This window comes from Halyomorpha halys, unplaced genomic scaffold (genome assembly GCF_000696795.3).
Source record: "Halyomorpha halys isolate HHAL.00 unplaced genomic scaffold, Hhal_1.1 Scaffold214.1, whole genome shotgun sequence".
NCBI lineage: Eukaryota > Metazoa > Arthropoda > Insecta > Hemiptera > Pentatomidae > Halyomorpha > Halyomorpha halys.
In genome coordinates this window covers 38,465-51,786 of record NW_027110944.1, presented here as the reverse complement: position 1 = coordinate 51,786, position 13,322 = coordinate 38,465, and the positions used below count along the sequence as shown (strand labels likewise).

The following is a 13,322-nucleotide window of genomic DNA, read 5'->3' as shown; positions in this document are numbered from 1 at the left end:
TATTTCTTATGAACCAAGGAGCATTAACTGCGATTCTTAGGACTTTATTTTGAAAAGATTGTAGTTTTTTCCTTTTCGAAAAAGATGTTGCTCCCCCGACTTGACAGTCGTACATCAGCAGTGGCCTGAGAATTGTTTTAAATATAAGAACAGTTTTTTCTGGTTTTAGTTTTGGAATTTCTGTTTAGGATAGGATATAGCATTGCTAACCTTGCATAGGTTTGAGCTAGTTATATATATATAGACAATTGACTGTATGATTTCAAATATGAAGATGGTCAGAGTTGCAGTCATAAAGAATAAAAATAGATTTCAAATATTTATTATCCGACGTTCCATTCCAATTTGTACGGCATCATCAGGGCTGTTCAATGTGATAGCTTTTCAAAGTCTGTAATAATTAACTCCGTGGAAGCCCTACAAAGAGGGGAAAATAAATAGCTGTAAACTATTTTTTTTTTATTTTTGACCCCAACCCTGAACATCTTCATATTTCAAATTTATTTCCCTCGACTGAGGCAACTAGTATTATTCTTTAATAAAAAATTTAATTCATCATTAGTATTGCCTTTTTTTGCAATTCATTAGCTTCATCTTCCTATGTGAAACGTTAACTCCAACTTTATTTAATCATAATTTATTTTTTTATCATTCCTTTCCTCCATAATTATTTACTATCCGTATATATGTTTTAAAAAGTATACAGCGTACCCTATATACATGTTTACTCCCCCCCCCCTCTAATCTCTACAGTTTTTTTCAATTTTAAATTGATTTTCGCAGGTTCGCAACAATACCATGTGCTCTATCTTTTGAAGGCGTTGTTAATTTCTTCTTTTAATTCCAGTTCTTCTACAGCGCACCTAACTCTGATTTTTTACGGATTCTGAAAGAATTTACTATAACTCTATACAATTACTTTAATTTCTGTAGAGATTTACAATTACAATTACTTCTTGCTGCTAAGTAATTACAATTACAATTACTTCTTGTACCTTAGTAATTGCAATTACAATTACAGATTTATTTTAACTTATTTCTTATGAGCAGAAATCCTAAAATTTATAATAAAACTTTATGATCGATTTATAATAATTTTCAGTATCTTGGAAAACACATAAATTGATAATAAATTAATACACCAGCGTGCAATCTTAAACTGGATATCATTTTCATATTTTGGAGAATTTTCAAAACAGATTTTTTTCCACGTTGGTGTTAAGTATTGGGAATTCATTGTAATTGTATCATAATTACTTGGAATTCTAGGGAAAAAATGCAATTAATATGGCTCAGCTTGTAGTTGTAGTCCCATAATCACAACTCCAGTAGTTCATCTAGTAATCAATTGCAATTACACTAAATTTGTAATTGTGATTGTATTTCTGCAATTCCAAATTACAGTAATTGTAACAACTTTTTTCCCAACTCTGCTGAAGGCGTAAATCGTCCAAAACCGCAATTTTGTACGATTTACTTGAAAATGGTGTGGAATATGTGGAATATCGATGAAACCTAAGGAACAAAATATTTTCAAAATTTAATTTCCTATAAGAATCCGTCATCGCAATTTGAGTCTTATCGATCGAGGAGATTTAACTGCCATACATTATGATGATGACTCAAGAATTAAATACCTCAATTATAATGATGCATTTTTCCATAAAACATTGTGTTTTTTGGTGACCTAGGCATTTAGGACGTGGATATGCTTTTGTCTTAAAATTTTATTTAAAAAAAAAAAATAATAAAATAAATAAATAGATCATCCTCTCTTACTAGAAATTCCCAGAGCTAAGAGCGTTAAAGAAGAACTATAAGGTTAGAAAATTTACCATTTCCTGAACAGACATAGCACACGCCTCTGTTACGACCCAGCGGAGATCAATTCATAATTCCAAAATTTGTTAAGGTTAGAGGGAGGGAGTTGTTTTTTTGTTTTGTTTTTTTATTTTTTATTTTTTTTTATTTATTTATTTTATTTGTTTTTTATTTTAGTATGTATGAGATCATTCATCACTATTACCTATTGCCCACAACTGTGTGGCAAATTGTAATATCTATCAATAAATAAATCTATCTTTTCTGTAAAGAGGGAGGGGGAGAGTTGATCCTGTAAACTGGGACATCCTGTTGATTTGTACATTTAAATTTTGATTTTCTCACCCATATTTTTTATCTTAATTTTTTTTTCAGGAACTGATCCCTGGGAAGACAATTGAATTTATTATCGCATATCCCAGACGATATTTTTCATTGAAAGGTAACTACGAATATACTGACGATCTTCTGACAACTGAAATCACATTGCTTCCTAACAAAAACAAAAGTCCGACACAAATTACTGCTGGAGTCTATTACATCAAGGATCCAAATGTCAACAATCAAAATGTTTCTTTTATTCTAGCCCATCCTTCCTTTCTCAAAGTATATCTTCTTTAATATCCGTTTTGTGTTTAAATTAATAGTCATGGATACTAAACGTTTAATTTACTTTGTTGGTTTCAGAATCTTACCCTGACTGCAAGGCATTCGAAATCGGATAAGTTTCCTTTGAAATTTGATTTGGACTTCGAATATTCTTTAGACCATGTGAAGAAGCTCACTTTTAATTCATTTATCGAAAACAAAACAACAACTCCCATTATACATTACGAATACAACGCCTACGGGGATCATCCAGCATCAAGGTAAAAGCTTTCTCTACTACATATTGAATATTATGTTCTACTTTTAGCAAAATAAATGAGTCAAGGTTAGATTCAAAACATGCAAGTAATAATTCAATTTTTATTCATTCATTATTTATTCAAGTCCGACGTTTCGGCCAATCCGGCCATCTACCATAAAACAGCTTTTATTACATGCACGATCTGAACAATTCAAATTACTTAACATTATTATTTATAATTTATCTTATCTTAATACAATTTTGGAACTAAAATTATTTAAACACTAAACTTCATGCAGGCTATTCTGCCCAGGTCACAACAACAATTTCTATGAAACATTAAAAACATTAGGTAAACATATTCTTTTGTTAATAAGTATATCCTACATTATGTCTAATTACCTAATACCAACACTTTTTTGATTTTGAAAATACAATGATTTTACATAAAGAAAATAATACATTCAAAAATAAAGTACTTGAATCCATTTACATATCTGAAAATATTAATTATACTGTAAATTTCAAAATAGATACAAGAAATTTGAACCAACAATATGCAGAGATATTAAGTAAAATTAATTTATGAAAAATATAGGATTATTTAAATGTAGATAGTTATAATTAGTCTTGATGGGATTTTTACAAATGAAATAAAGAGGAAAATTAACAAAAATATTGTTATAATAAATATTTTTAATGCTTGAACTGAGTGGAGGAAGGTTACAAGCAAGGTTGTGATTAAGTTTTAACAAGTGAATGTGATAAATGAATTTTAATTTTTTTTTTTAATGTAAAAGTTGACTAATTAGGTAATTAGACAATAATGTAGGATATACTTATTAACAAAAGAATATGTTTACCTAATGTTTTTAATGTCTGGCACTGGGCAGAATAGCTTTCATGAAGTTGAGTGTTTAAATAATTTTAGTTCCAAAATTGTATTAAGGTAAGATAAATTATAAATAATAATGTTAAGTAATTTGAATTGTTAAGATCATGCATTTAATAAAAGTTGTTAGCTATTATTGTAGATGTCCCTGAGGATGCCCGGATTGGCCGAAACGTCGGACCTATAAGAAAAATAAAAATGGATAAAAATTGAATTATTTATTTAAATTAAATTAACTAAATTAATCAGTCTCAAGAAAGTGTAAAGATTATAAATATAATGCAAGTAATCTTTCCGCAATAACCAATCTATCTAGTACAGGAGATGTAGGCGGGTGGAACTAACTCCCACAAAGACGAGGTTTGATTGTTATCTTTTTGACAAAAAAAAAGTCTAGAAAAATTTAAGGATGTTCATTTCGCTACTCTTACGAAAACATTCATCATACTTTATAGTTATTACGTTAATTAAAATTATGTATAATTAGTAGCCAAAATTAATGAGTCTGCCAAGTGCAGTGAGAGTGAATAAAAACGGCAGGCGTTTCAAAACGTTAAAAAAAAAAATTTCTTTCGGAGCTCCATGCTCATATATTTCATATTCCAATATATTTAGCCATGCTGCTCAAATATATTGGGTTGCTACAATACGCAGCATACCAATCATTTCATGATCGGGCATATATAAAATACATATATTTACATGATATAGCAATATTTAATTTTTTTTTCTATTCAACAATTTCATTTGACAATTTTATTGACAAATGCATTTTCCCTAATTCACTCTATCAATCCCTCTTCAGTGATCCGCTACCCACGTTCAATCCGTTTAACAAATTAAAATTAGCAATGTTAAATCAAACGAAAGACATAATAGTCACAGCAGAAGATCAGTTTACAAAAAATAAATATTTTTTAATATTTCGCTTTGCTCTTTTAAATATTTTCTTTAATTTTTTGATTTTTTACTCACTTGTAACATTTTCTCTATAAAAAAAAAAAACAAACACTTTGTCATCTCCGTAACGTATTTTTGAATTATAATTCCGGCCGTACGTGGCGCAGAACCCACTTGGCGGTAAGATTTCAAGGTAACTGGTTCATTTATGTTTTATTCTCTATGTTACATTTTACCCCCCCCCCCCATTTTTATATTCTTTTCTTAATTTTCCTTACTATGTTCACCATATAATATTATTGTTGTTTTCATTTTTTTTCCTATTCATTTCTTTTGTTAAACTTATATTTTGCTTCTTTATTTAATATTATAGTTAAATATTTCATTTGTTACATATATTTTCTTTATCTCAATTTTATTTTTTGTTTCCATAATTTTAATTTTTAAATTATTAATATAATAAAATATTTATGTTTCTTTGCACTATATAACTTCAAATTTTTATTTTATTTCCTTAATTATGTTATTTTACCTACTTTTTCAATTACCTATGTATATATTATATTTCTCACTTCTTTCATCACTTTTATTTTATTAATCCCATTCTGTACAATTATTTAATTTCTGTCATTATGTTTATATTTTATTTTTTATTTTCTATATTCATTTGGTTGTGATCTTGTTTTGTTATTAGGCCTGATGAAGGCTAGAAATTCTGTTCGAAACGTTGGCACGATTAAATAAGTTACTTGATCTTATTTGTGTTATATTTTGACCGCACCCCCAATGATCTCCTCGTATAAGTCATCCACGATCAACTATCTCTCATGAAATAGTTTCATTCATGAACAGTCTCCATAGGTTTCATTGAAGTAATTAAAAATTTTGGTGAAATAACTGACTTTTTTTAAACCTGGCTCTTGTACAATCTCTAACAAAAGAAATTGAGTATCCTGAGTCTTCTGCTCTACTTTCGGACCTGATCTTCAACATACGTCGCCACCTAAATAAATCCACACAAATTATAATTACATTTTTCATGATTTTCCATTAACATATTCATAATATCCGTTTTATTATAATAAATAATGGATCAAATTTTTTTTAAGCGCGTACCGACCACTAAGGACCACGCGAAGATCATTGGTTAGGCTTTTTTGGGAGTACTTTTCTTTCTTCCCTTCGCAGTGTCATGATCCTCGACTGCCTTTCTTTTCATTCTTCCGACCACTTCGTACTGCTCTTTTTTCCTCTTCTAATATTGGCGAATTTTTCAGTGTTTTCCTGTATGTGTATCTAGGATCAATTTTATTCGTTTTAATATTTTATTATTATTTATATTAAGGAGAAATTTTATTTAATTTTCGTTTATTTAGTATTTATTTTAGTTGTGAAAATGGTTTCATTTATTCTTTATCTTTAATGAAAGAAAGATGTCAAAACTGAAATATTAAAAAAAATTTTTGATACCTTGAGTTTTATTTTTAAATCCTGCATTAATCATTATATTAATCTATTGTATACAGATTGAGGCTGGCATCTTTCGGTTACCTTAAGCTCTCAAACAAGATGATTGACTTCAGAGAGAATGTTACTTACAAAAGATCGTACGTCCCGCTGTCGTTTTGGTTCAATGGTCTAAGAGTCGATGTTAATCATAAAATGATCGAACTCGAGGTAAGTGTATATAACACATCATTTAAACATAAATATCTTTCGATCCTTATATCTCAACTTTGTTTATTTTTCTCCTACGTTTTGCCCCTCAAGCCACTATCAAGAACTCACCTTACAATTAATTTGCCCAAGTTAATTGTTCCCATAGCAGACTAATCGCCCAAGTCACTGTTCTTCAGATTTTAATAGTTTAATACATAACGAAATTAGTCCTACAAAGATTTCTGGTTTTGTAATATATAATATATTATATATTAATTTTTTGCTTGAGAGTGCCTGACCTAAATTAAAACGCAATATTTTTTTTATCCTTATCTTTCAACTTTTTTTATTTTTCTTACGTTTCTTTTTTATTTATTTTACGTTCCGCCGCTCGGGCCACTATCAAAAACTTACCTTATAAATCATCTGTCCAAATTATTAAAAAGTTGTTCTTCCTATTGCAGGCTAATTTTCCAATTCAGCTATCTTCAGATTTTAATAGTTTAATACATAAAAAATTACTCCTGCAAAAATTTCTGCTTTTATAATATATTATATATTAACTTTTTGTTTGAGAATGCCTAAATTTTATTTTATTTATTTAATATCAGATCGGTCTGGTAGGCCTTATATGGTTAATGTAAGAGGTACATTTTTTTTTTAATTATTGATTATGGAGGGGGGTTTAATCTCATACAAAATACACCCCTAACTATATAAAATGTTATAAATAAAACAAAAAATTATGACAAAATGAATAGTTTAAAATAATAATTACTAATAAAAGATAAAAGTAAAGTTAATAAAAAAAAAAGACATTTATGGATTTAAAAAAATAAATAATTAACTTCTAATGGAAAAAAGGAAGTGAATTTAAGAAAAAGATGAAGAGAAAACAAAAGAAATTAAAATAAAATAATATTTTAGAGTGACAATAACAGAACTGACAAATATAGAACTTATAACAGGAAACCTAAATTAAAACACAATATCTTTTTATCTTCCAACTTTTTTCCATTTTTCTCCGACGTTTCGACCCTTATAACATTATCAAGGAGACATCTTACAACTTATTTTTCCTATGATATGTGATTTAATTTAAGTCCCGCTATCAAATAATGCATTAATACACAATATATTAACAAAGAAAAAAAATTGAACTGGGATCCAAGATGAAAATTTTCAAGGCAGCCTTAAGAAAAAAAAAATAAATATTTGAATATTGTTTTCTAATGTAAAATTTCTAAATACCAGAAGTAATTGTAGAACTAATTAAATTTCTTTATGTATTATATCTGGAAATAAATTACTAGAGATAGGAAGGTCTGAATGGTCTGAGGACCGAAACGTCGGAGAAAAATCAACAAAGTTGAGAGATCAGGATCAGAAGGTATTTTTCTTAATTTAAGTTACGCGCTCTCAAGCAAAAAAAAATATAATACATTAATAAACTCTTTATTATTAATCTTAATTTTTATTCTGTACATTTTAGTGTTAAATAATTAGTTGAGGAAATTATTTTTTCTAAGAAGACTTTTACACTGTAAGTCATGACTATGGGAACTGTAACATGTTGCCTCACAATAATTGTTTTAATATAGATATATATCCTCTTACAGCAAGGCTCCCATCTCCCATAACAGAAATCTCATCACCAATGAGTTCGTTGCTAGCTGGAACACTATGTGGAATGCTTCGTTTAAATCACCTAGCCTTCATAAATATATTCCACGAATAGCATTACATAATCGCTAACAAATACACAGCACAGAATAAACATTGATACAATTCCTTACAGAACATGGTAACACAAAATACTACTTGAAACGATTTAGTATTATGACGACTGACAAGTTTGACAAAGACAGACAAGTGCACAATTTCAAACATATACTTTATGAATGTAAACTATATGACCGACAAATAGTTCAGCTAATACAAGATGTAATACTGAAACAAGGCAATTGGCCTGAACCAGAATACATACTTTTTACTAAATTTAAGACAGACTTGCTAAAATTCATAAAGCAAATTGGCCAGCTGACTAATTATAGAAGGGCCATCTAGAACCTCCTGTTATGTTTGTTGATTTTTTTTTTATCCTTTTTTTCCTTCTTCTTCTTTATTATTAATTAATTATGTATTTTTTAAAAATGTTATAAACAATGTAACAAATTATATATACTCAAATCTTATTTAATGTAAACATTTAATATATGTAGTATGTCTTTCATGTATAAAGGAAATAAATTATCTCTTTATGGGGTTACCATTTATACAGAAAAAAATATATATTAATCATATATATACCACATAATTATTAATTTAATTGATGAAACCTTAATTAACATTACAGAGAAAATCTTTGAGGGAGCTTTCTTACATTTATGGAAAGTACAGCAAAGAGAAAACAAAGCACATAGTGAATGGTGTACTACTGAATGGCAAAGACACTAAAATATCTGGAGAATACATGTTGGACATCGCCAATAGTTTGACCACGCTTGATGTCAACTTAACTCCAGGTAGATTTGAAATTTAGACAGTAAAAGAACGATAAAGAAAATAATTAATATGAATTATTTTAAAATATAATTTTATTTTCATGTTCAAATAAAATATATACATAAAACATTCTAGATGCAACGGAGAAGCTCGGTATGGAAGGAAGTTACCGAGAAAGTCGCCATTCAGTGCTTGACATATGGAGAAGTTATGACGACCTTTACATATCAGATTTGCATTTGTCAACAAATTTGAACCATTCAAGATTGCTTACGTCATACTTGATATGGCGTCCTGAAATTCAGTCAGATCTCGTGGTAATTAAAAAAAAAATCTATTTAACACACTGTTCTTCCTACTTTTTTCCTTTTAAAATAAGATTTTTTACCAAATATTGGGGAAAAAAATTATTTTAGTTAAAACCACTGGCTCATTACCAGTGATGTGGTGAGAGGGATGTGCTGGGATATCAAATAGCTCTGCTCTATCCCTCACACGTGGGGGATAGAGTGGGCTCAGGGATCCTCAGGTCGATTGAGTAAATATTGTATATAAGAGTGTAAATGTGACTAGAGATTATTTTATTTCCATTTTTATTTTATTTATTTAGTTTGATTATGTTCATTTTCTTTATTCTTCTTTTTTTATATATTTTAAGAGAGATTTTATTTTAATATCATGTACTTTTTTTTTATGTGATCAGTCATTACTATTACCTATTGCCCACAACGGTGTGACAGATTGTAATATCTATCAATAAATAAAGTTTTTTGAATCTAAAAAAAAAATGAGTTAGAAAAAAATATATATATTAGAAAAGAAAAAGAAAATTCAAGTTAAAGAATATTAAATTTATCTTTGGGTATTTAAAAAAATTAGACACGAAAACTGACTTATGTTTTAATTAGTGTATCTTCATTTTCCTATTTTTTTTTTCTTTTTTGGATTATTACGTATTTTCTTTATGAACTATAAATCTCATGTATTTATATTTTAATATAAAGGACAGATTAAAAATTGTTATATTTAAAAGAACTAACATATTAATAATGTCTGTCCCTGTTTGAATATAAATTAACACTTTATCATTTTCTGACAGATTCTTAAAATTAACGTCTTTATAACTTGAATGAAAATACGACCTCCATGTTTTTGAAAAGCTCACGTATCAATGAAGTCATTTTATGATCCAACTACGGTTAATGTCCCATTCCGCGCGTACTGAGTTGATTTGTATTTAGTGGTCTTAAAAAAAAACAATTAAATATTTACTTTATAATGTCACTAAACACGAACAAGTAGCATAAAATGAATTCTATTTTTCAGTTCAATAGCGGTGATGCAGCTGTTTCTGTGTGGATTCAGCTACCTCACTCCTCTTTTTGGACCTGCTCGTGTATCTATTAAAGGGGACTTAGATGTCTGCAAAAAATATTTGTTTTTTTTTCTTCCCCTGTTAGTCATCTTAACAGAGCTGCTTAACAGGCATTTGAGAAGAATTGGAATTCGAAATATTAGGCCGCACCGTAGCACAGAGGTTAGGTACTAGTCTATAGATCTGAGGTCTGTGGGCGGTGCCGGTTCAAATCCGGCCTTTGGGGCGTTAACTTTTTTATTAATTGGCGGTCCCACAATAAAAAAAAAAAAAAAAACATGACCCCCAACCATAGTTAAAATAGGTTGGTCACCTATAGATAACCAGGCGAACATCACCTTCGACGTGAATTGGCTTAAATAATTTTAAAAAAAAAGACGAAATAACAAATAAACATAATACATCCAAAAGACACCTAGGGCGAAAAAAGATAATTAGAAGAAATTAACAGGCATAGCTTAGCCTTAATTTCTTCTAATTATCTTTTTTAGATGTATTATGTCTTTTTTTTTTTTTTTCTTTTTTTTAAGACGAAATAAAAAAATTAGTTAACTATTTTAACTATGATTGGGGGTCAAGTTTTTTTTATTGTGGGACCACCACTTAATAAAAAAGTCAACGCCCCAAGATCGGATTCGAACTGGCACTGCCCGCTGACCTCATATCGATAGACTAGTGCCTAACCCCTGAGCTACGGTGCGGCCTAATATTTCGAATTACAATTCTTCTAAAATTTCATATCACAGTATAAGTCTGAATTTAGGAGCATAACACCTTAATTGTCCATACCGAACTACTCCGAGGTTCACAAAAAAACTAAATACTTGCCAACATTTTAACGCTTGTATTTCTAAACAAATAACTGATGTAAATGAGACTTGCCCTGAAGTTATTTCCTTCAGATTCAAGTCATCGAGATTTTATATTTATATTTTTTTATAAAACATTACTGTATGATTCTTCTGAAAATCTCGATAATTATTCATTTACACTTTTTTTTCAGGATTTACTTCTCAGCGTCACAAATTATGTAATGAACTATGCATCCGAGACAACAAATTTTTGGACAAATTATTTCAAAACCGAAATATACGATTCGACAATGGATATTTGGTTCGATGCTAAACCGATTATTCAAGATTTCCTCGATGATATCCGGTACAGTTATTATTTCAAAACTTGACAAAAATATATTTTAAAATACATTATGTAACTTTACTAATTATGGTTGCCTTTGACAGGGATGTAAGCGATCTTCAAGAAGATATAGCCATATTCAAAAAAATCTTCATGCAGTCCTATGACGAAAATGAGTTCTACATGCAGGATATATACAAAATGTACTTGGATCTGGAACAGGAGATGTCCTTCAAGTAAGTGACAGCAGTTAATAAGTAAATAGAGTTTGAATTTATAAATAATTACTAAATTTTATTACTCATCGTCGATAACGTTTTTCGTGGTAATGAAGTATTTATTTAATAAAGAATCGTTCCGCAACCAGCGCTAAAGATGTATATGTGAAATTTTGAAAATGTATTGTAATAGGTTCCAAAAAAGGTGCCACTTGAAGGTGGGTATATACCCTCAATCATAGGGACGTGACGGCCGTGCGGGTTGTGGTGCAGGTCCCAGTGGGCTCGGTTTGGAACGCTGTGGCTTCGATTCCCACCTGGGGCAGTTAAACATTTTTCGGCGGTCCCGAAGAAGTGTACCAGTACCCTCACTCATGCTTGACAAGTTATGATAAAACTAAAATAAACCACTACCGTTATACTGCGAAAACTGATATAACGAGCAAAGACCTCCAGTCACAATCTTATGTAGCGATAAAAACAAATTTTATTTCACTATATTTTTTATGAATTATTAGGGGTATTTATGATCTTTAGTTTAACATGTTAAAGCGTGTCAAATGGAAAAACTAATGTTAAATGGAGAAATATTACCTTCTTTTACCATATTAAAACGATATAACATGTAGCATGTCTGAGAGTCTGTTAAATGGAGAATGACGTCACGAAACAGACCTCTACTTTTCACTTATTTTAGGCATGTTGTAATAAATTACTGTAATAAAAACTTAGAAGTAAACAATAACATGAAGTTTTGGAAGGAAAGGTTTTAAAACAAGATGGTCAGAAAATCCGCTAGGATTCTAATGCATTTACCATTTAACATGACTTCAAATAGGGCTGTTCACAATGCTATACTTATAACATTTAACATGATAAAACATTTTACATTTAACAAAATTTCATGAATACCCCTATTATTGGGGTAAGTGTACCAGTTATTGGCAGGTCAACCTTTGTATTTAAATATATAAATTTTGAAACGGTTGTTGGCACTAAATTATTTTTATTAATGATGCACAATCTCTATTTTTGTAATAAAACATGTGTTAATACCTATGGGTGTGTTTATTTCTTCCAAAATTTTATGTTTATCTATCCCCGGCGAAGTGTACCCATTTTATACCTGTCAGATAAATAGCTTGCAGAGACTGTGCATTATTTCAGCCAATTATACGACAATAATAATTCATAATTTAGTCTATGGTTATTGGGAAGTTTAAATTATAACGACACAGCCATTTCCTAGTCTTTACTGTAACTACTTAAAACCACCAGAACCGACATGACGCAACCTTGCTGCTGCAACGTGAACTACAGTCATCCAACAATTTGAGCCCAAATATTGTCTAATACAAACTCGACTAATCAAAATGTGAATATCACCTTCAGGGTATCACAGAAGACAGTGAGTGGCCAGATTATATACATAGCGGATTAGAGCTTTATAATTCTATTTTTGGAAAATAGAAGCTTTGAACTTCTATTTTATTCTGCTTTGTCTTGAATTACCCTTCCATCCTTTCGCTAAGACCTACCTTGAAGACCTTTAGCATATACCACATACCTTATTGAGAGGAGTTTCCGTGGAAGGATGTTCTCATTCTAAATATTCTCGAAACTGTCACAGTACAAAATCCTTCGTAAAATCCTTAGTGCTCCTTATTTTGTTACAAATCAAGTCATCCATCAGGACCTCAATGTCCCATATGTTGCCGATTTGGCCGGAACCAGATACCATTCCTTCCATGATAAACTTCAAAACCACCTAAATCCACTTGTTTCTAACCTGACTTCTCCTTCATTACCGATTAATAGCCTCCTAGGCGTCTGAAAAGAAGATAGCCTCGAGATCTTCTCCTCTATAAATGTTATTGGAGTTTTATCAATGGTTAGATTCTCCACATGTTTCTACCATGCCACTATGTCACCTACAGAAAATTTACTTGTTGTATATATTTTTAT

At 29.9% G+C, this 13,322-nt stretch overlaps 1 protein-coding gene across 1 annotated transcript in view; it reads left to right on the top strand.

Moving 5' to 3' along the window:
• Apoltp (Apolipoprotein lipid transfer particle) overlaps positions 1 to 13,322 on the top strand; it is a gene marked incomplete at its 3' end in the record, with an annotated part of 131,866 nt that overhangs the window by 81,143 nt on the left and 37,401 nt on the right. Inside the window, 7 exon segments of the mRNA XM_067049064.1 lie at positions 2,197 to 2,427; positions 2,509 to 2,690; positions 5,990 to 6,140; positions 8,479 to 8,647; positions 8,763 to 8,944; positions 11,006 to 11,160; positions 11,244 to 11,375. Of these exon segments, the coding sequence (XP_066905165.1) occupies positions 2,197 to 2,427; positions 2,509 to 2,690; positions 5,990 to 6,140; positions 8,479 to 8,647; positions 8,763 to 8,944; positions 11,006 to 11,160; positions 11,244 to 11,375 (1,202 nt within the window).